Source organism: Paroedura picta, chromosome 12, assembly GCF_049243985.1.
Source record: "Paroedura picta isolate Pp20150507F chromosome 12, Ppicta_v3.0, whole genome shotgun sequence".
Classification (NCBI taxonomy): Eukaryota; Metazoa; Chordata; class Lepidosauria; order Squamata; family Gekkonidae; genus Paroedura; species Paroedura picta.
In genome coordinates, this window is record NC_135380.1 from 6,809,275 (window position 1) to 6,832,500 (window position 23,226).

A 23,226-nucleotide genomic window follows, 5' to 3' on the forward strand; every position below is an offset into this window, starting at 1 on the left:
CCAAAGCTGCTAAATCGGTCCACGGACTGCTGGTTGGGCCTTGCATCCCAACTGTTCCAGCCCAGTCACATCCCCCTCTGTCCAAAAGTGGAGCTTCATCTGCAAGAACAGAATCCTAGAATCATAGAGTTGGAGGGGCACAACCAGGCCATCTAGTCCAACCCCCTGCTCAATGCAAGATCAGCCTAAAGGATCCGTGAGAAGTCTCTGTCCAGCCGCTGCTTGAAGACCGCCAGTGTAGGAGAGCTCACCCCCTGCTTAGGCAGCCCCTTCCACTGCTGAACTACTCTGACTGTGAATTCCACCCCCACCCCCGATATCTAGCTGCTACCGTTCTACATGTAGTTTAAAGCGATTCCTGCAAGTCCTCTCCTCTGCTGCCAACAGGAACCTTCCCCTGCCCTCCTCCAAGTGAAGGCATTTCAGATATCCAAAGAGAGCCATCCTGTCCCCTCTCAGCCTCCTCTTCTCCAGGCCAAACATTCCCAGATCCCTCAGCCCTTCCTCCTAGGACTTGGTCTCCAGGCCCCGGATCATGCTCGTTGCTCTCCTCTGCCCCCTCTCAATGCTGTCCAATTCTGCCTTTGCAGTTCCTCTTGCATTTGCCTGATTGCTTGGAAGTTCCGGGGGTGGGGAGGGGGGTTGGAGCGGGGGGGGGGGGCAAGCCCTCAAACATGTTGATCAGGCTGGCCTCACTTCTCATTATCTCCTCTTTCCGATGGAGTTTGAACTGCCGGCCCCAGGCCCTGCCTCCCAGGCCCCGCGCCGAAGGAAGTTCACTTCCAGTCCCCTGATAGCCTGTCATCGTAAATTGGTGAGCAGGGTTTCTATTCCCTCCCGTCCATCTTGTCTATTGGCTTTATGCTGCCACCCATTAGCATGGTCTTTAAAGTAGCACCTCCAGCATAAAATCGATAGCCGTTGCAAACTCGCGCCAGCCTGCGCGCCCTCTTTTTAATTGAGCGGATCTAAATTAAACCTTCATCACGAACAAGCTTCATTTGTCTGACTTCTGCTGCTGGTCTTTTGACTTGCGCTTTGGCAGGCCGTGGATTGCTTTTTTCAGCCAATGGGTAGAAGAAAAAGAAGAAGAGTTGTGTTCTTATATGCCGCTTTTCCCTACCCAAAGGAGGCTCAAAGCGGCTTCCATTCACCTTCCCTTTCCTCTCCCCACAACAGACACCCTGTGAGGGAGGTGGGGCTGAGAGAGCCCTGATATTACTGAAGAAGAAGAGTTGGTTCTTATATAACCACTTTTCCCTACCCGAAGGAGTCTCAAAGCGGCTTCCATTCACTTTCCCTTCCTCTCCCCACAACAGACACCCTGTGGGGTGGGTGAGGCTGAGAGAGCCCTGATATCACTGCTCAATCAGAACAACTTTCTCAGTGCCATAGTGAGCCTAAGGTCACCAAGGCTGCATGTGGGGGAGCGGAGAATCAAGCCCAGCTCGTCAGAAGTCCAGACTCCTAACCACTACACCCAACTGGCTCTCAGCAGCAAGTGACAAGCAACCTGGCTGGCCTGGGGTCCCACCACCACCATAGAAACATGGGTAGCATTACGATGATTGCCCTCCCATTGCAGTTTTCTGGAGAAGGGAGCCATGACTCACAAAAGCTCCTCCCCTGACACAAATTGGGTGAAACTTTAAGGTGTGGCGGAACTGCTGCTCTTTTCTAATGCTACTGACAGAGTAACAAGGCAACCCGTCTAGTGCTTTTATGAAAAGTTGCCGTAGGGTTTCCAACTTTGGGCTGTGAAATTCCTGGAGATTTGTGGATGGAATCTGAGGAGGGCAGGTTTTGAACAGAGGGGCTCCTGCCATTTTCTTAATGTTACCAGCTCTGGGGCAGAGATCCTCAACATGGCGTCCATGAACACCCTTCTCAGTGCCCATCAAGTGTTTCTAGGAAGTGGGTGGGGCCAAGTGGGGTTCATGCCTGGCAGGGCTTCTGATTTGCCACTGAAGTTGTAAGTTTCCTGCAGTGTGCAGGAGGTTGGACTACATAACCCTGGTGGTCCCTTCCAGCTCCATGTTTCTATGATTCTAAGATCCGATTGGCCGTGTATATCGACGTGACATGGTTTCACAGGTTCTCGCCCCTATGGTGTTTATCTTATTCTCCCTCGTCTCTCTTCCCCAGTTTAGTTGTCAGTTCTCCTCTTCCCTTGGGCTTCTTCTGTGCGCATGGCCTCCTCTCCTGTGCTAGCCATTTTGCTACCCACCACCCCATGTGAGGATTCCAGATGTGTCCATGGGGCAGGGATCTCTGCTCCAGGGAAACTCTTGGATTAACACTATTCAGGGGCTCTTTATATGGCCTCAGCATCCTTACAGTCCAGGACCTTCCACCATCTTCCGGAATGTGGCACCTTTTGATCCATGGTTTCAGCCAACTGGATCCTTTTCCTGCCAGGTGGGATCCCAAAATGACGGTCCGTCTCCGGAGTACAAAGAACTCCTGAAGGAAATGGTTGATTTGGAGGGTGGGCACTGAGGTCCCTATCCTCCGTTGGGTACATTCTGAAATCTTCCACCCTGAATCTGCCAACCCTACCTGCCCCCCTCCACACACACACACACTGGTGGCCAGTGGTGAGCCTTAGCACAGGGAGTTTGATACTTGTTTTGTCCCCCTCTTCTTGTTCAGACCTGCAGCCTCCTCCCCACCCCCTCATTTCCCCCTCCCGGCTGCTACCTTGCCAATTGCTTACAGTGCATATGAGATGGAAATTTCAGGATCCCCAGATTGGCCAGAATGTGCAAAATGTAGAACGTCGCAGCAGATGGCACCGCGCGGTGGGTCTGAAATATCTCTGCAATACCGTTTTAAGAGAGGTATTAACCAATCATGCGGCATATGGGAAAGACTTGCTGTGCGGGATTAGGAGAGGGGCGGGGGACAGATTCTCCCCAGGCACTTGTTTATGGGTGTATTTCTCCCCCCCCCCCAGCACTCTCTGCCTCAACAAGATTCTTGGTTTTAGGGCCTGTTCTTTGTCTCACAACATCGTAGAAATATTTACTTCTTCCCTGGGTTTGCCCTTGCCACTTTCCGTTTTATTGGGCATACTTCAGACATTCTGTTTCATGCCATTTGGAGAAAACATCGACGGTGAGAGCTGCCCCAGTGGGGAGTTTGCAACATTTTGACGAAATCTCAGAGGGTCCCCCTCGCACACTCACACAATACACACATCATTCTGAAATGCCACTTCTTCTTCTTTTTTTTTTATTGGCCCTTTCTGGTGCTTGTGACTGAAAGAAGAAATGATGGAGAGGTCTGCACCAGTTCTATGCCATACACTAGGTTTTTTCAACCAGGGTTTCATGAAACACTGGAGGTTCTTGATGACCCTGGAAGGGTTTCCCAAATGGGTGGAAGTTAATTAATTTTTAATATGTATTTAACAACCTGGGCACAGAACCCGTAAAAGAAGATCCCAGCCCAAATTCAACCTCATTTGTCTTTAGACCAGGACCGCCAAGTGGCAAGAAGTGGCCCTTCAGGCATCAGGAGAAAATTTGTGAAATCATGGCTGCCTGTGGGATGATGTGACATCACCAGGAAGTGATGTCACATCACCAGGAAGTGATGTCACACCACACTTTTCTGGCAGTTCCTAGAGCCGCGCACCATCACTTCTGCTTCTGCCCGAGAACATTGTGATGTGACTTCTAGTTTCCCTCGGAATGGGTGTCATATGATGCCCCAGCAGGTGCCTGTCCCTCCTAGTGGGTGACAGCCATAGCCCTTGCCCTTGGGAAACATCTGGAGACTTTGGGGGTAGAGCTGGGAGTGGGCGGGATCTGGGGCAGGGTGGGGCCTCAGTGGAGTATAATGCTATGGAGTCCACCCTCCAAAGCAACCCTTTTCTCCAGAGGAAGTGATCCCTTTAGTCCAGGGATGATCTGTAATTTCGGGGGATCCTCAGGTCCCTCCTGAGAAACCAGCATCCTGCATGGTGTCATGGTGGCAGTCTTCCTGGGGCTCTATCCTGGATTTTTGCCAAGGGCCCCAGAACCCCTAAACCCACCCTGTGAAGTACATTTCCTGTCTCTCTGGGCTTCAATGGATAACTGTTCAGTTGACACTTGCCCCTCCCGCATGCACCGTTTTGTCCTCTGCGGGCTCTGAAACACTCACTTTGCCTTTAATCTCTCATCCTCTGTTTTCTCCCCCTCTCAGGCACATATCTGTAGAGTTTGAACAAAGCTAGAGAAGTAGGAGGGAATATGAAAGGGGAATAAAAGAGGGGAGAGGCAGAAAAAACATTTTATTCGGGGGCTCAGTCTCGACCCCCTTTTATTGCATTATTTAAATTTGTAAAAGAAAAAAAAAAGACCCTGTGGTCGCTAAACGCTGCTTGAATTACCCTTGAACAATCTCCTACCTACAGATCCGGGACTTTGGGTTTCACTGCATTTTCCCCCACCCCCTGCCTCTGCCCGCCCCACATCCCATCATTCTGATCAAAGCTACCCAGAGAAGAGTCGCTTTCTACATCCCGTCACTGCAGTCAAAGGGAAATGGAAATTCTGCCGGGGTGACAGTGATAGAGTGTTTACATTGGATCAGATAGGGGAGACCAGAGCCACGGGAGATACTGAGGAACAGCAGGGAGGCAAGCGTCTGTGGAGGGAGGCTGATTTCGGCTCACAGATAAAGTGTTTTGTACACTTCAGTGGAGGATAATTACTGCGATCAAAGATTTGCATGAGGGTAGCAGGCACTCCATCATCTGTTCCACTGGGAGGGTCCTGCCGCCAGTGGATGGGGAACAAAAGAGGCTGCCCGGATGACTTTTTCCCCTTGAGCCACCACACATGGAGAGCACTTGATGCCCCCCTTTAGATTCGGGAAGCTCCAACCACATGGAGCAGAATGCGCTCCCCGACCTGGATAGGCCAGGCAAGCCTGACCCCTTAAGTCAGGGGTAGTCAAACTGTGGCCCTCCAGATGTCCATGGACTACAATTCCCATGAGCCCCTGCCAGCATTCATTCATGGGAATTGTAGTCCATGGACATCTGGAGGGCCGCAGTTTGACTACCCATGGCTTAAGATCTCAGAAGCTAAGCAGGGCTGAGCTTGGCTAATATTCGGTTTGGAGACCTCCAAGGATTTGGATGGTCGTTCCTCCAAGGAACACCAGGGGTCATGATGTGGAGGCAGGAAATGGTCAACCGCCTCTGAACGTCCCTTGCCCGGCTGCCAGACACACCTCGGATCTCCTGCCTACATATCACCCACGCTGTACAATAAAATAAATAAATAATTGGCAACCCTAGCTCAATGATTGGACTAGCTAGACAGCCTTTCTTGGTCTAGATCGGCCTTTCTCAACTTTCTGCCCATTGAGAAACCCCTGAGGGAGAATTTAAGACCTGTGCCATTTGTTTGATTGCTTCTTTGTATATTGTTTGGAGTGGACTGCCTTTAAACATGGAGGTTCAGCTGAAAGTAACAGAAGCGGATCTATGCCGAGTCTGTTCAACGGATCCAGCTAGCTCAGTTCATCATCGACTTTGACTGACAGCAGCTTTCCAGGGGCCATTCCACACACATAGGATAATGCATTTTCAACGTGCTTTGGCAGCTGGACTTTCCTGTGCAGAACAGGAAAATCTACTTCTAAAGTGCATTGAAAGTGCATTATCTAATGTGTGCAGAATAGGCCCAGGAGTCCAGCACAGACCAACTCCTTGTTAGATAGAGATCCCAAGGTTTGGCCCTGGGATCTTTTGCATGCTAAACATTCACATGACTAATGGTAGACCTGGCCACATCAGAATTCAGATGGAAGAAGGAGAAGGAGAAGAGTTGGTTCTTATATGCCGCTTTTCTCTATCCAAAGGAGTCTCAAAGTGGCTTACAATTGCCTTCCCTTCCTCTCCCCACAATCTTTGTTGGTCTTAGGTGCTATTGGACTCTGATTTAGTTGTGCTACTTCAGACCAACACAGCTACCCACTTGAATCTCCCCACGAGAGACACTCTGTGAAGTAGCTGGGGCTGAGAGAGCTCTGACAGAACTGCTCTGCACAAACAGCTCTAACAGAACTGTGACTCGCCCAAAGTCACCCAGTTTGCTGCAAGTAGAGGAGCGGGAAATCTTACTCCACTTCTTCAGATTAGAGGCCACCATTCTTTGTCACCAAACCAAGCAGGCTGTCAACACCATACAACCCATACAAGGGACCAAGTCCTATGAAGATAGGTTGAGGGACTTGGGAATGCTCAGCCTGGAGAAAAGGAGGTTGAGAGGGGACATGATAGCCCTCTTTAAGTATTTGAAAGGGTGTCACTTGGAGGAGGGCAGGATGCTGTTTCTGTTGGCTGCAGAGGAGAGGACACGCAGTAATGGGTTTAAACTTCAAGTACAACGATATAGGCTAGATATCAGGAAAAAAATTTTCACAGTCAGAGTAGTTCAGCAGTGGAATAGGCTGCCTAAGGAGGTGGTGAGCTCCCCCTCACTGGCAGTCTTCAAGCAAAGGTTGGATACACACTTTTTTTGGATGCTTTATGATGCTCTGGGCTGATCCTGCGTTGAGCAGGGAGTTGGACTAGATGGACTGTGTGGCCCCTTCCAACTCTATGATTCCATGATTCTAACCCAAAACACATCTTGCGTGTGGGAGAGATGACCTTGCTAAATGTGCCTCTCTGAACTACTGTTACAAGCAGAGCTTCCTGTTTTTTAACAAGGAAAACGAAGGAGCGTATTCCTGAATTTTCTCCCTTCCAGCCTGCAGTGGTAGAGCCCCAGATTCTACAACCTTCATGTGTGTCATGTGCAGACAAGTTCATTCCTGTTCGGTCCTCTGTCACAAGGAAGCTTATTTTTAACTTGCAAAGAGAGCAGGCTAAGTGTGTGTGTGTGGGGGGGGGTAGGAGGGGTCTGAAGGTGTGTGTGTGTGTGTGTGTGTGTGTTTAACTAGCACCGAGACAGTAAGCTGTTGCATAGCCACAGAATTTCAGATTGACATGGGGGTGGAGAATATATGCAGATTAACACAAGCAGGTTGGGAGAAGAAGGAAATAAAGGCTCTAACTGGGCTCTAATGCTCTTAAAGGCTTTCGAAAGCCTGGCACTTTTGAGCCATGAGCCATATATTGTGGCATATCTTCTCCCGCACTCCAGCCCACTTCTCCCTTATCCTCCTCAGCCGCTAAATACTAGTTAATCCATTCCTATGGCTCAGCCTGATTGTTCTGGGGTTTGACGGCGCCATATTGCTCCCCTCCGCGGAGTTCCTTGTTTCCCTTTGCGCTACCCAGTCTGGGTGATGCTCCTCCCTCCTTCCACGCTTGGGAGCTCTTTGGATTCTCATTCATGGTGAGCTTTCTGCGGCAGGCTGGCTGTTTATCGATTTGACTCTGTTTCCGATCTGGAGCCAGCCCGGAGGAGCAGCTAAAGGGCTGGCGAGGACCCTTGGGAAGGCCCAGATTTGAATCTCAGTTGGAATCCTGCTGGCCTGACCTTGGGCTCATCACGTACTCTCAGCCTGGCCTACCTCACAAGGTAGCTGTGAGAGAATGGAGTGGAGGAGAATGATAGGAAAACAGCCAGTTTCCTGTGTACGCATGTGGGAAGAAATCCTTCAGTGCACACGGAGCTTTGTGGCGCATGCACAACTCCGGGGTGGGACGGTTCCAATGCACCTTGTGGCAGCAGGGGGGCCATGGGGGTCTCACCACACAATGCTGCTATCCCACCATTGTGAGAGGTGTAGAAATGTCCCTTTTGGGTCCGTAGCACTGTGAAGCCTAATGGGGTGTTTCATGTCCCTGTGGGGACACCATAGGTGTGCTGGAGGAGCTGGGCCTCGGAGGCCTGCTTCTTTCCGTAAGTATGGGCCTGTCCCAGCCTAGCCCCTGATGGTGGCTGTGGAAAACAAAGGAATGCTGAAAAATCAGTGTTCCCTTGCTGTGGGCCATCAAAGATCCTAACATGGGACATGGGTGTGAGGGGGCCGGACTGGCAGTGACATCATGCATAAGTGGGGATTCACTCCGCTGCCATGCCTTTGCCAGCTTGGCCTTTCCGCCCCATGCAGAATCGGTCTCTGAGTTACAGATGGGGAGTAAAAAGGGATATGAATAAATAAATAGTAAAATAAATGCAACTGTTTGCAACCAGTGACTTGCAACTAAACTATACACAACCCAACAGTGATTGCAAGATATGATTGGTGGCAAGATCCTATTGTCACATAGATTCATATAGAGTCGGAGGGGACCACGCAAGCCACCCTCTGCTCAATGCAGGATCAACCTAAAGCATCCAGGATAAGTCTCTGCCAATGAGGGGGAGCTCACCACCTCCTTAGGCAGCCCATTCCACTGCTGAACTACTCAGACTGTGGAATTTCCCTCAGACTGTGGAATCGTAGAGTGGGAAGGGGCCATGCAGGCCATCTAGTCCACCCCCTGCTCAATGCAGGATCAGCCTCAAAGAGCCAGGAGAAGGATCTGTCCAACTTCTACTTGAAGACTGCCAATGAGGGGGAGCTCCCCGCCTCCATTCACCTGCTGAACTACTCAGACTGTGGAATTTCCCCTCCTGATATCTAGCTGGTACCGTTCTGGATGTGGTTGAAAGCCATTACTGCAAATCTGCTACACTGCCAACAGAAACCTTTCCCTGCCCTCCTCTAAGTGACAAACTTTCAAATACTTAAAGACAGCAATCATGCTCTTGCCATGATGTTTTCATGATCTGTGTTGCATCTGTTTGTATCTGTATTTCATTTATCCTGTGTGCTAATGTACCATTGATTTGCTGTCATTATTTTGCTTGGCTTGACCAACGAATGGGGGCTGCTGAGAATCATAGAACGTAAAATAACAACGTTCTTGTGAAGGTTGTTATTTTACCTTTCCAACCCTGGGGAGGCTAGCATTATATGTTCTATGTGTCTTCTGGTTATCTCATGACATTGTGTGGCAGGGATGTCTTGGACAGTTTTTTTTTTGGGGGGGGGGTCAAATTAGTAAGCTTGCAGCATGGGTGAATTGAGTTATAGCACCTGGCTTTTTGGAACCAAAGGGTACTTGGGGGATGGTCTTTGGGGCAGCCATATAGGTGGGCGACCTTGTGCTAACTTCAGTTTTGGCAAATAGCATCTACCTATTACGTGAAACCTATCAATAAAGAGATTTCTTCAAACAAGAGTCTGTTTACTGGGGATGTTGACCCGGCTGGCTCTGACAATAGGTGGGATTTGAACATTATAAATGAGCGTTAACAGGTTGCACTTCATCTGAGGAAAGTCTGGGGCTTCTCAGTTTAGAAAAGATTTTAATATGATATGATAGAGAAGTTTATAAAATTATGCATCAGGGTAGAGCAAGTGGAGAGACAGGGAGAAGTTTTTTCTGCCTCTTCCAAAATACAAGGACACTCCCAATAAAGTTGATGGATAATAGAGTCAGGAAGGACCAAAGATATTCCTCTTTTCGCAATAAAATGTGGAGTTTGCTGCCAGAAGATGCAACAATAACCACTGCAAATGCTGGCAGGGGCTCATGGGAATTGTAGTCCATGGACATCTGGAGGGCCACAGTTTGCCCATCCCTGCCATTCCTTGTTGCTGTTCTCCCCCTTCCCTCCCTCCCTCCCTCCCTCCCTCCGTTCCTAAAAATCTGCCTTAAAAAAAAAAGAGTGATCACATTACAATGCTGTTTCTAAGTTTTAAAAAAGAAGTCATGCACAGTAGAATTATAACCCAGGTTTTTGGGACACTTTGGGGGCAGGCGATAAAGGGCGCAGAATGGAAGGATGAAGGGGTGCAGTGAAACCCAAGGTGCAAGCAGGCTGGAGACTGGAGAAGTCAGGATTCGGAGAGGGACAGGCCCTCCATGGGCTATGAAGCCACAGAAGTCACCTTCCAAGGTGGCCATTTTCTCCAGGGGATTGTTCTCTGCCCTCTAGAGACCAGCTGTAACTCCAAGAGATCCCCCAGCCCCACTCGAAGATTGGCAACTCTTTCTCAAGCCCTAGGAATGGAAACGCCCTCGTGGAAAAACTCGTATTCGCAGACAAGCGGCTGCAGGCAGCAACATCTGGCACGACGGTATCTCCGGAGGGGCCTCGCGACTTACAGTGCTGGTTCCGATGCTCCCATTCACTGGGGAGCACTGTTTATCTTTTTTGGAGCTCGGCATTCAAAGAACGCTTCCCCCCACCCTAAATACATTTTTTGTGTGTGTGCTTGTATGAAATGCAAATCAATAGATGTTGTATTCACATTCTAACAAGATGTCAAGGAGAAAAGGGTAGCCTTTTATTCAGGCAGACGCACACGACTGTACCGACGGTGGGGAGGAAACAAGGCCACGGAGCAAGAGAAAGGGAGACCGAGTGTTTCCAGGCATGTGGAGCTCCTGGGTGAGTGATCACTCCCGGGAGAACCGTCATGGCCCTCTCCAAATGGAGTGGGAGTCATTGCCTGCTCCGGTGAGAACATACTGATAGATGGCATCCAGGGAGAACTGTTTCACATCCCCTTCCATTGCCTGCCCCTGTGTCATGACCTCTAGTGTTCCATGGAGGAACTCCCACCCAAAGCCTTGGAGGTCTCCTAATCAAAGGCTAGCCAGGATCGGCCTTGCTTGGCTTCCAAGATCCAGTGGGATTAGGTTTGCCTTATAAACACGCAATCTATGTAGTCTGGAGATCAGTTGTGATTCCAGGAGATCTTCAGTATCACCTGGAAGTTGGCAAACCTAAGTGTGTTTGCTTCTTAGCCACAGGATACATATGCAGGTCTTTTCATAGAGAGGTGCTAGGGCCATGCTTGAGGTCCTCTTGTGATGTGTGGCCTCCCATCATCATTATTGTCCATGAACACCAACTCAGCATGGTGTCGTGGTATCATAGGTATCTTCCACGCCTCTGTGATGGGGAGTGTTGCCAACCTCCAGGTGGGAAATACCTGGAGATTTGGGGACTGGTGCCTGTAGGGGGTGGGAGTGGGAAGGGGAGGCATTTAATTGGGGTTTAAAGCCATCAGAGTCCACCTTCCAAAGCAGCCATTTTCTCCAGGGAAACAGAACTCTGGAGATCAGTCGTAATCTCAAGAGATCTCCAGCCACCACCAGGACATCGGCAAACCCAGTGATAGGGTCTTATCATTTGTTTAAGTAAGTGTTGGAATTGCAATCCGCAAGTAATTTGGTGAAGTCAGCCCTGCAAGGCTGTTGTTTAGCTATTAAAGCAGCTTAGCTGTACCTAGATGCTCATTAGTGGCATCAAGTGGTCACTGGTGAGGTTGCTGTGGAAAACCCCTGAGCACATGTTCTGGCAATCGCTGCCCACTTCCAGCCTCCTCAGGAAGAGAAGCTCTGTGTGCTTTGCAGAAACAAGGAGAAGCCACCTTTAGGTTCAGCTCTGCTGATGTGTGGGATGTAATCCTGTTTATAGCCTAGCCATAGAGGCTTGCAAATTGTTGCTTTTGTAACTATCTTTGAGCCTTTGTCAATTGCTTCAGTAAGGAGACAGAGACAGATGAATATGATATATATTTGTAAATAATCTTTCCAGTAAAGATTCCTCTCTTTTAAACTTCAAAGTGCTTGAAAGTCTAGGTCTGTGCCTCATCCACAAAGGTAAGTAATAACTGCATACTTTCAAAAAGCTCTTGTTACTCTGGAGCTCTATATCTCTGAAGAGACTCAGGATCAAGCCAAGTCCCAAACCTTTTGGAGCCCATTTGGTATTGAAGCTTCTGGACTCATCTGATGTCTTTTTTTTTTTTATAGAAAGTTTTTATTTTTATTTTCCGAAGTTAAAGACAATGAGATACATGCAATCTATATTGTCAATACAGAAAAAGGAAGGCTATGATCTTCATTTAATACACTTAGTTCCCTGTTTCAATCCCCTTTGTATTATTTACTTAAATAGTTCAGGTAAGGGCCCCATTGTTCTTGAAAGGCCTCTTAGTCTTGCTGCCGTCGTCGCGTAGAAGAAGAAGCTCTGTGTGTGGGTTGGGAGGCACTGAGGAGGAACACTTAATAACATAGCTTCAGCTTTCATAGGGAATCTAAGACCCCACATTTTCTGCATAATAGTATGTATTTTTGCCCAAAACTTATAAACTTTTTCACATCTCCACCACATATGAAAAAAAGAACCTATTTTATCATCACATTTCCAACATTTGTTATTACAATTTTTGGCAATTTTAGCGATCACTTTTGGTGTTACATACCACCTATAAAACATTTTGTACCAATTTTCTTTAAGTATTTGACTGTTAGTATACTTTGGTATTCTAGACCATACTGACTCCCATTGTTCCATTGTCACATTAGTCTCAATATTTTGCATCCATTTGATCATACATGGCTTTACCCGTTCCATTTCTGTCTCGTACCTTAATAACAGTTTATATACTTGGCCCTGTAAATGTGGTTTATCTTGGATTACTAAGTTTTCAAACTCTGGTATTGGAGCCTCTGGATTTAACAGTTGCTGAAACTCTGCTTTGAATCTAGATACTAGTTGGTTATACTCTAACCATTGAATTTCTACCCCTTCTTTCTTTATTGTTTGTATATCCTTGAACTTACCAGTCTTTGATATTAAGTCTTTGTACTGGAGACAGGTCAACCTTTTTTGTTGAGCTTTCCCAAAATATGCCTCAATTGGCGATTTCAATATTGATGGTGTTGGGGATAGTCTCTTATTATATCTTGACCATACATTCATGAGCCCACTAGTCCAGGTATTTGCTACTGCTTTTTGTTTTTGTTTTCCTGCTGGCCATAGTCTTTCATGGAAACTGTTACCCATGTTTTTTCTTTCAAATACCAATTCTCTTGAGTGCGGTTCCCGTATCCAGTCCACTATGTATGTAAGTGCTGCTGCGTCTTTGTATAGTTTTAGATTAGGAACACCTTGGCCTCCTCTCTCCTGACTCATCTGATGTCTTGATAAACAGAACTGCAGTATCTGCCATCTGGAATGAATTTTGGAAAACCTCTGGGCTGGAATTCCAGGTCCATCAACCTACCTGGAGACGGATTGGGCAACTGTACCCATTTCTGTTTCTTGTAGGCTTGCAAATGCTGTGCGTTGCCTTTCAACAAAAGTCAGGCAAGAAATGCAGCTCTTCCATTGAAGACTTTCTGTTGTGCATTCTTTCCCCAAGAGATTGAAATGGTTCTGCTGGTAAATATGCATGGAGATAAGCTTTATAAAAAAAACCCACATTCACATGAAAAAAATGGAGAGGAAAAACACCCTTCATGTTAAAATGCACTCAACAGACCATAATACCTCCATTTGGAGCCCAAGCTGCCTATCAATTTAAATATGCATTTTAGATGCTTTTCCTTCTATACAAAAACAAATATCCCCTGCCGTCTTTGTCCCAGGAAGCTCCATCAGTGAAATACATATTATTATGTATCCCTACAGCTCTCCTCGTTCCGCCTTTTAAAAATACATCAAGAGGATTTTTTTGTGGCCGTTGCTCTAAATGCTGAACACAATACTTACGTGAACGGCTTTATTTCCATGGTCAAAGAAACTTTAAATATTTGGGGTATTGGAGAAACAATAGCCCAACGTCCCTACAGGTAAGCAGCCCTCTGCCAGCCATGAAAACTGCATGAAACCTCCATATTCAGAGATAATATTCATTCATTCATTCATTCATTCATTCATTCATTCATTCATTCATTCATATACCATCCTCCCTGAAGTCTCAGGGCAGTTCACATAAAACAGAAACAATACAGATAACTCAGTTTAACAATAATACAGTGATAACAGCAAGCAACATAATGGAACAATAGAATAATATGGAGAATAACATTACATTAACACATACTGATAGCCCAGTGGGTTGGGCAGAACTGCAGTTGGTGCCATAGGAGGGAGGCTCAGAGGGAGGGTCCATGGGAGGTGGTTCAGGTCAACCTCAACCAAATGTCTGGTGGAGGATCTCCTCCTTGCAGGCCATATGGAACTGTTCAGGTTCCGTCAGGGCCCTCATCTCCTCTGAGAGCTCGCTCCACCAGATGGGGGCCAGTATGAAGAAATCCCTGGCCCTGGTTGAGGTCAAGCGAGCTTCCCTGGGGCCAGGGATCACCAGAAAGTTGGTCTTTCTGTTGACCTCCAGATCTGGTTAGAGATAGTATACTGGATGTTGATCCTACAGAAGGATAGGGTGGAGGGAGATGTTTACAGCATCCTTTTATGGTAGTAATAATAATAATAATAATTACTACAATTTTTAACCCACCCTTCCCTATTGAATCATAGAATCATAGAGTTGGAAGGGACCTCATTTAAATGGCATCCTCAGTTGACTCAACTTTGCACAAATACGTTCTTTTTGCTGAAGATGCCAATTCCTGGCTGGGAAATTCCTGAGGATTTTGTGGGGAGGGCAAGATGGGGAGGAACGAAAGGTCAGCAGGCTATAATGCCATAAAGTCCACCCTCCAAAGCATCCTTTTTCTCCAGGGGAATTGATTTCTGTAGTCTGGAGTTGAACTGTAATGCTGGGGGTCCCCAGCTTCCACCTGCAGGTTGACATCTCTATGGTAGGGCCTGGAGATCTTCTGGAATGGCAATATATCTCCAGACAACATCTGTCAATTCACTTGGAGGGAATGGCTGCTCGGTAGGATGGATTCCATGTAAGATGGATCCCATGGATCACAAGGCCCCTGCCCTTTCCTAACCCCATCCTCTCCAGGTTCCGCTCCCCAAATCACCAGATATTTCCCAACCCAAAGCGGGCAACCCCAATAAATGTTCCAGTCCGGTGTCTCCATTAAGTTACGGAGTCGCTGCCTCTGATGCTGAAACAGCTTCCCTCCTTCAATCACGAGTGTAAAGTTGGGCTTAGCAAACCGCCGTGAGCCTTGCTCCAGCCGCCCTTCCTCACTTAGAAGATGCTCGTGGACAATTTGTGTAACTCAGTCAGAAGCACCGAGCAGGGAAAGACGATACCCAATGGTGCAAAATTACATCACCTTGATAAGTTTTGCAAGCTTGACAACCACATTGCCACCTTCATCGGGTGGAGGAGATCGAAGGGAAAGCAAGAGCAGCTTTTCATTTCCCACCCAAGTCCTCTTTCTCTTTTGGTTAAGATGCTCAGAAAGCCAGTGTGTGGTACGTCGAGTGCCGTTCTTTCTCTGAGCCAAACTACACATTCTGAAAGAGTTGGGTCTGGATTCCGCATGCCCAGTTCATATTCCCAATGGCCACACAGCCCAGATTAGCTTGAAAAGATGCTGCGGGGGAGAGAAGGGATCCTGCTTCTTCCCCAAGTTGTTTTCTCATCTAAAAACCTTTCTCCTTCCCTGCCTACTGTTGTCTGCGACTAGTTTCTTCAGCCTTTCCTCCCTGGGGTTGTTTGCATCCCCTTCATTGCCCATCTCTGAATGTATTACGGTATCTGTAATCTTCTTAAACTACAGCATGCAGAACCGTAGGACAGATCAAGTGAAAGAAGATTGCATTTGTACGTCACCACGTGTGGCGTAGTGGTCATCAGCGTCAGCTTCTAATCTGGCATGCCAGGTTTGATTCCCTGCTCCTCCACATGAAGCCACATGGGTGACCTTGAGCCAGTCCCTGTCCTGATAATGTTGCTCTAATGGAGCAGCCTGTCAAGAGCTCTCTCAGCCTTACAGGGTGTCTGTTGTGGGGAGAGGAAGCAAAGGTGGCTGTAAGCCACTTTGAGACGCCTTCAGGTAGTGAAAAGCGGGGTATGAAAACCAACTCTTCTTCTTCTGCATACAGAATTTTTTCTCCCTTCCAGTAGACCCGTTTTGCCCTGACCTGGATAGCCCAAGCTAGCCTGATTATTAAGCAGGGTTGGCCCTGGTTGGCAGTTGAATGGGACACCACTAAGGAAATAGGGTTGTGAGTGTCCTCCATAGTTCAGGGGGTTGGTCTAGATGACCCATGAGGCCCCTTCCAACTCTATGATTCTAAGAAATCCAGGGTTGCTAGGCAGAGACAGGCAATGGCAAGCCACCTATGGACACCTCTTGCCTCAAAAACCTTATGGGGGGCACTATAAGTCATCTGTGGCTTGATGACCACCCTCTCACTTCATGGATTCATCTGCCTTTCATCAAAGGCTGGTTCGCCCACAACTATTTAGGTTTGTCTGGGTGACCGGCAGCCTAAGTCTTCATTGCAAGGATTTTGGTGGTCCATTGTCATGCGGAAACATCACTTGATGTTGCATTTGTTCTGTGATGGGGCACATGCACGTCTGAACCATTTCAGGTGTCATGTACAGAAATCCAGAGGGGATACATGTATGAGAAAAGCCTTTGTTTGCCGCCTTGTCTCCAACCAAATGAAGAGCAGACATTAAAAGCCTAAATGACTGTAACTCGTTACCCATTCTTGCCGTCCTTGTAATCGTTTCCCAGAGATTACAAGCCTTTTGACAGCTTTATTGTAAGTGGCAGAAATCTCCTTTTCATACTTAGTGGCTTGATGCCGGGGACAAAACCACATGTCACCAAAAATGAAGCAGGGCTTTGTCGTTAGATGTTTATCCTTCTTTGGCAGTAGGGCAGTCAACTGGAGCAGTTGGAAGCAAGAAACTATAGCAGTGTCCTCAACTGAAGCAGAAGTAGGCAGCAACAGCAGATGTAGGAAGACAACTGAAAGAAATACTGCAACTACTGCAAGACTTGGGAATGGAGGAACCCAAACCAGGACTACACCTTGATGAAAACTAAGGGTGCATCGAACTTACAGAGATAGAATCACAGAATCCTAGAGTTGGAAGGGGCCATACAGGCCATCTAGTCCAACCCCCTGCTCAACGCAGGATCAGCCCTAAGCATCCTAGACCATCCAAGAAAAGTGTGTATCCAACCTTTGCTTGAAGACTGCCAGTGAGGGGGAGCTCACCACCTCCTTAGGCAGCCTATTCCACTGCTGAACTACTCTGACTGTGAAATTTTTTTTTCCTGATATCTAGCCTATATCGTTGTACTTGTAGTTTAAACCCATTACTGCATGTCCTCTCCTCTGCAGCCAATAGGAACAGCATCCTGCCCTCCTCCAAGTGACAACCTTTCAAATACTTAAAGAGTATTTTCTCCAGACTCCTTTTCTCCAGACTGAACATTCCCAAGTCCCTCAACCTATCTTCATAGGGCTTGGTCTCTTGGAGAAGAGAAAATCAACTCAAGAACTCAACACATGGACGTGAACCATCACCTCGTCAGACACATGCAAGAACAGGGGGCTAGTTGAGTTGGAATGCAGTCCTGCAGTCCTTTCTCAAGAACAGTTGGAAAGTCTGCACCAGAAGATGAACCGTGGGGGCTTTGTACACTAGACCTTGAGAAGGGGGTTTGGAAAAGGCAAGGGCTGGTGTACAGAGAAGACGGGAGGAAGACCCTGCAGGGGCCAGCAAGGAGGTGATCGGGTAGGATAGCAAGATCTGCACTTGGCAGCCTCAGCCAGTTGCTTTGCGACAAACGGGGAGGAAGGAACACTTCGAAGGCCTTTTTCTTTTCCCCCTGCATGAGAGGCAAGGGAAGAGAGCAACAGGCATCCACAGCACTGCCAGCCTATGCCCCATTGGCTGGGAAGTGGGATTCCTCCCCCTGTCGGTGAGATATCCCAGCTCTATGCTCTCCATGCAACTCCCTCCCTCTGTGCCCGTCCCCCTGAGGCCCTGCTTAGGGAAGATGCTTTGGGAGCAAGGGGAGGGGAGGGCAGTGCCAGGGCTCTCCAGAGGAGCAGTTGGCAGCCTTTAACTCTCTGTAGTGCCAAAAGCTACGGAAGATCCTGGAGTGTCACTCAGGAGACTGGAGCCAATGAATGCCTGGTAGGAGGTCTGCTCTCTTCTCCTTCTGTACAGACTGGTAGCTGCGGGTGCCAGGTCTCCTTCTGCTAGTGTGTGATGTGCAGGGTGGAAAAGAAAGAGAGAGGGGGGGAGAAAGAACCAGAGACACTGCCTGCCTGTCCCCATCCCTCTCTCTCTCTCTCTCTCTCTCTCTCTCTAGCTCTCTAACTGGCTCTGCCTCCCTCTGCAAACATTGGATTTAAACCTACTCAGAATTCAGCACGGAAAGAAGGCAGCAAAAGCTGAGTGGGCTCCTGACGACTGCAGCTTCCCCAAGATGTATCATCCTGTCTGTTGGATCATCTTCACGGCCACCACTGCCCTGATCTTCTTCCCAGGTATGGCACGGGAGGGGAGCCCACCTGCCTGCGTTCTCTCAAGGGGGTGGGTGAGGTATGCCACACGGAAGGAGGGAGGGAGAGGGGAAGAGAGGGAGGGAGGGGAGATGGTGCATGCCAGGGATACAGACCCGGCGCCCTCACCCCCCCCCCCGATGCATATGCATTTTGCAGCTAGTTTTCGCCGTGGTATGTGGATTTGCCAAATTTGTCGGAGTGGGGAGGGGAGGTGACACATCGGGATCGCGCGACTGGTGCCTAATCCTGCAGAGATGCTACAGCTTGCTCCCGGAGGGATGCTGCGCTTGTATCGGACAGCGGCTGAGGCTGGGGAGTCGGGAGGGGAAGGGGACACTTTTTGTACCAGCTCTCTTTTCCATGCGCTCTGCGTGCCGTGCATGCACATGCGAGTCCTTGGGGAGAGAAGTCTTCCCCCCCTTCTCCTGCAATCCCTTTTCTCTCCCTCATCCGCCTCTCCCCCCCCCCACATCTTTTCTATCTGGGAGAGGTGCCCTCCCTCCCTCCTCCCCTCCCAAGTTCAGCACCCATGTCTCCTTCTCTGCCCCCCTCTCTCTCCCTGGCACTACGGAAGCCGGTTTTCTTCCTTGCATTTGGAGCTGGGCAAAGCCCCCAGGTTTTGTGGACAGTGACGGTACCGGTGTGGCGCGATGCTTCCGCTCAGGGAACCCTCCCCATCCATGCCGCTACCTGTCTGGGCTTCAGCAAAAGGCTGCTGCAGTGTTGGAAGCCAGACCAGGTGTTTGGAGCTCTCTTTCCCCAGAAGGTTTCCCTGCTGCCTGAAATTGCTGGGGGCTCCAGGCTCGGGCAGCGTCCCTCGGCTGCAAAGCCCAGTTTGAATGGGTTTATTGTAACTTGGAGGGGAAAGCACCACAGACAGGCATTCAGTGTGGGCTCCTGAATATCCCACTGGAGCATCTGTCCCGATATAAAAGGGAAAAGAGCCGGGGATGAATCGGGGGGTGGGTGGGAGGAAAGGCTGGGAATTAAATGGTGGAGTGATGAAAGGAGCTCTGGCCAGCTTGGGCTGATGCTGAGCAGAGATCGCTGAAGATGCGCTGAGGCTGGAAATCTCTGGCAGCTGGTCTTCTAGGTGGAGAGTGCATGGTGTTTGGAGACAGGGGTGCATAAAACACGGGGTTCTTCGCACCTGCCCAGTGAATGGCTTTCCTCTTGGGATGTGGATCCAAGAGGTGGATTTCTTACTGGTTTGCATGATGCAATCTGGCAGGGGTTGGAAGGGTGGGATGACAAGCCGTGCTCAAACTTTTTTCCTGTATTCCTAGGCCACGCAGGGAGGGAGATCCGAAAGTTGGTAGACAGATATGTATGTTATGCTGAGTGTAAAAGGCCCATGCCGACCATGGAAATATCGATTGGCGCTGCAGGAGGGGGACGGGGAAGGACCAGAAAGAAAAGACTCCCTGCCCATCTCCCCGAAAGCCCTGTGGTCCGACCAAGCGGATCCTGCGTTCCAGCAGGTGTGTGCCGTGCATCAGGAGACTGTCAGCCCTTATGGGCAACTGGCTGCATTTTTTTCAGTCAGCCAGATTCTCCCTTGACATCTTTATAAACCTCCCCAAGCAACGAGAACTCTCTTTCGAAAACCACAACGCTGAAGGCAAACCACTCGGCTCCAGGGGAGGGTTAAGATCATGAGAGATTCCTGGAGCACCTTTTGCACGAGCGTGCCAATCTCCCCAGAGAGCCTATTTTAGGACAACCCAAATACCTTTCAACAAAAACCACCACTTTTTGGCCATGTGACGTTTCCCCTTAATTAGCCTGGCGTGTGGAGTTAGAGCCTGACTCCAAACTTCTGGAAGGAGCTGGGAGCTCAGTGGCATTTTAGAAGCCCTCTAGAAATCGTCTTTCTGTGTGCCAGGTTGTGTTGTCTTCCCTGATCTCAGCAGCGATCAGTTTGTACCAGAGAGCCTGAGTTCCAAACCTGCATGGCAAGGAGAGGCTCGCCACATCAGCCTTCAGTTGTGGCTTGGAGAGATTTTCAGCTCACTCCCTTTCCCAGTTTGCAAGGCCAGCTTTCTACAACATGTTCCAAATACTGCAAGGAATCTCTCCAAGCCACAATTGAAGGCTGATGTGGTGAGCTTCTTCTACAAGTCTGCAGAAAGGATGGTCAAGTAAATGCATGGGAATGGTTTTGCTTAGCGGTTCCCTATTTAAATGTGAAAGATTATCACTGTGGTTTTAGCCTGCAATCCTAAACTCATTGATTTCGCAAACAGCAATCCGGGGACCAGGGGCCACCATAAAAAAGGCCCTCTTTGGAGCCATCGGCAACAGGGAAGGGACTTTTTAATGGTGGCTCCTTGTCTAAAGAATGCTGTTTGCTTGGATATGAACCATTTTTCCTTTTGCTCAGGGATTCACTCACTTTTCTTACTTACTCGCCTTTTCTCCCATCTCTCATTCTCCCCCCCCCCCCCGCCCCCTTTCTCCTCTCCATCCCCACGGACTCCGGATTTTCAAAACTATGTTCGCTCTGGTTTATTGGTTTTATTCTTGCATTTTTTATGATGCTAAATACCGGAGTTTGGGGCATTTTCGATTGTTTGACGTTAGGCGTGCTGTTCAATGCCCCTGGGAAGCTGACAGTGGAAAGGTTGGCTGTAAACGCTTAAAATAAACCAACGCGCCACTCTGAATAGTTGTAGTGCTGTACTGATGCCTCATTGCTCTTTGCCCGTGAAATTCCCACTGGCTGCTCAGAGGTGGGTCTTTTCTCAAGACCAGTTTTCCTTCCACCCTCTTTATTCAGCCCTACCAGGGTTGCTTGAGGTGAAAGACACAAGAAAGAAGCCGGCTTTCCGGAGGTGTTATTAGAATGAAGGGAAATTGAAAGGCTCCTAAAGAAAATACCTTCCCCGAGTTATTATTAGCTTTAATGGCTCCGCAGCAATTCCTCCATCCCTTGTTCCTCGGCTTTCTTTTAATTGTCTTTCTTCTCACTTTGGATGGTGTTGCTGTTCCCTCCTCCCTCCTCACCCAGTAGGACCGATCTCCCTGCCAATTTACTTTTTGCGCGTGTGGATGGACCCGAAAGGTTAATGCAATAATGAAAGGCTGACCTGTCTGGTCACCCAGAGTGTCTTAGTCTGCAGTTTTGCTAAAGCAGGTTTCCATCTTGGAAGCGTTTCCGAAGCTGATGCTGTTCTCCTTGGAAAGCCTTCAGGGGGAAGAACCCTTGCTTCATTCAACGACTTTCCAGGCAGCAACGCACTGATGCTGAGAACGACAGATGATCTGATGATCTGAAATTGTTTCAATGGAACAGGGGTAGTCAACCTGTGGTCCTCCAGATGTCCATGGACTACAATTCCCATGAGCCCCTGCCAGCGATTGCTGGCAGGGGCTCATGGGAATTGTAGTCCATGGGCATCTGGAGGACCACAGGTTGACTACCCCTGTTCTATAGAAGATGCAGGTCGCTACAGGGAGGGCCCGTAGATCAACGTACGGAGCGTATGTTTCGATGCGCATAAACGCCTGAGTTTGGTCCATGGCATTTCCCTGGAGGGAAAAAAATATCTCGAGTCACAGGTGGAGAGTAAGGGCTTTCTCTCCGAGGTGCAGGAGAGCTATTGTCTCTCCCATGTAGGGAACTCAATGGACCTGCCTTGATAAAAGTCAGGTTCATGAATTCATATGTGTCGCATATCCTGCATCTGACCTGGGTCTAGCCCAGTTTGGCCTGATCACAGAAGCTAAGCATGGACCAGCCCTGGTTGGGATTTAGATGGAAGACCCCCAAGGAATATCTGGGCGACTATGCAGAGGAGGGCAATGGCAGACCACTTTGGAACATCGCTTGCCTTGAAAACCGTACAGAGTCACCATACATTGAGTGGGTGGGATCTGGGGTGGGGAGGGACCTCAGTGCAGTATCATGCTATGGAATCCACCCTCCGAAGCAGCTGTTCTCCTGGGGGACTGATCTCTGTTGCCTGGAGATTTATTTATTTTTTATTTATAAAACCGGGGCATCCCTAGATCCCTGCCGATGACTGGCATCTCTAAGAGGCAGAGAACCTCTGAATACTAGTATGAGTAGCTAGAGCTAAGGGAAGGCTTTGGCCTCTACAACCTGGTGGTGGGTCTCCAGGGCAACCTGTTTGGCAGCCGTGCGTCACAAGGTGCTAGTCCAGAACCGTGACTGGCCTAAGGTCACCCAGCTGGCTACATGCGGAGGAGCGGGGAAGCGAACTGGGTTCTCCTGATTAGAGGCCAACACTCTTATTTTATTGACGATTGATTGATTGATCGATCGATTGACTTCTAGCCCACCAACTCTCAGAATGGCTCGTGGCCGGTAACAACGATCAGAATAAAATCCCCGATAAAACCCACATTCCAAAATCCAACATACCCAAAACCAAAACCACAAGATTGGCAGCGAATAATAACCCTCCTCCCATCCCGGTCCCCGGCAGCCCGTCACCTGCCATGGGGAAGGAGTGGCAGCTCACCTGAGGGAGAGGCATAGTCTGTTGTACTAGCCCAGCCTGAGGAGGGGCCCCTGATCTTAATTGCTCTGGCCTCAACCAAAGACCTGGGGGAAGAGCTCCGTCTTACAGGCCCTGCAGAAGGTCACCACAACGCCCAGCCGGCTGGCATATTTGGATGGGAAAAAGGCAGAGGGGAAATGTCAAGGGTTCTCGTCCTCTCTTCTCCATTCTGAATTCCCCACTCCCTATATGGCTTTGCTTCAGACTGCCAGGGCCCTGTTAGATGCAACACAGCGTTTGCCTCTTGCTGGGTGGATTTTGCTGATTCTCCGTCTTGAAGTGGGCTTTCTGAACTGGAATTAGGAAATAATTCCCCCCCCAGGCCAGGCTAACTAGCAATCATGGGGCATGCTGTTGTCTTCCCCTGCAGAGTGTGGCTGGTTTTGTATTCCAGAACCATCTGGAGCAATTTGCGCCGTAAGCACTGTGATGCTGACAACATTTGCAGCGGTTTCCTGGGCCAGAATGCCAGTATGCTTGAGCCCATT

The 23,226-nt window shown here is 48.9% G+C and overlaps 1 protein-coding gene across 6 annotated transcripts in view; it reads left to right on the plus strand.

Annotated features, from left to right (window-relative positions):
- Nucleotides 1–2,720: 2,720 nt before the first annotated feature.
- Nucleotides 2,721–23,226, plus strand: part of OPCML (opioid binding protein/cell adhesion molecule like) — a 696,918-nt gene continuing 676,412 nt past the window's right edge. For 4 of the 6 annotated variants that reach the window (XM_077307199.1, XM_077307200.1, XM_077307201.1 and 1 more), the window contains exons 1-2: nt 2,721–2,840; nt 18,017–18,194. In XM_077307199.1, coding sequence (XP_077163314.1) covers nt 2,724–2,840; nt 18,017–18,194 — 295 coding nt within the window. In that variant the 5' untranslated portion in view covers nt 2,721–2,723. Of the gene's footprint in view, nt 2,841–17,719; nt 17,846–18,016; nt 18,195–23,226 lie in introns of those variants that run through there. The other 2 variants (XM_077307203.1, XM_077307202.1) reach the window with 2 other exon arrangements.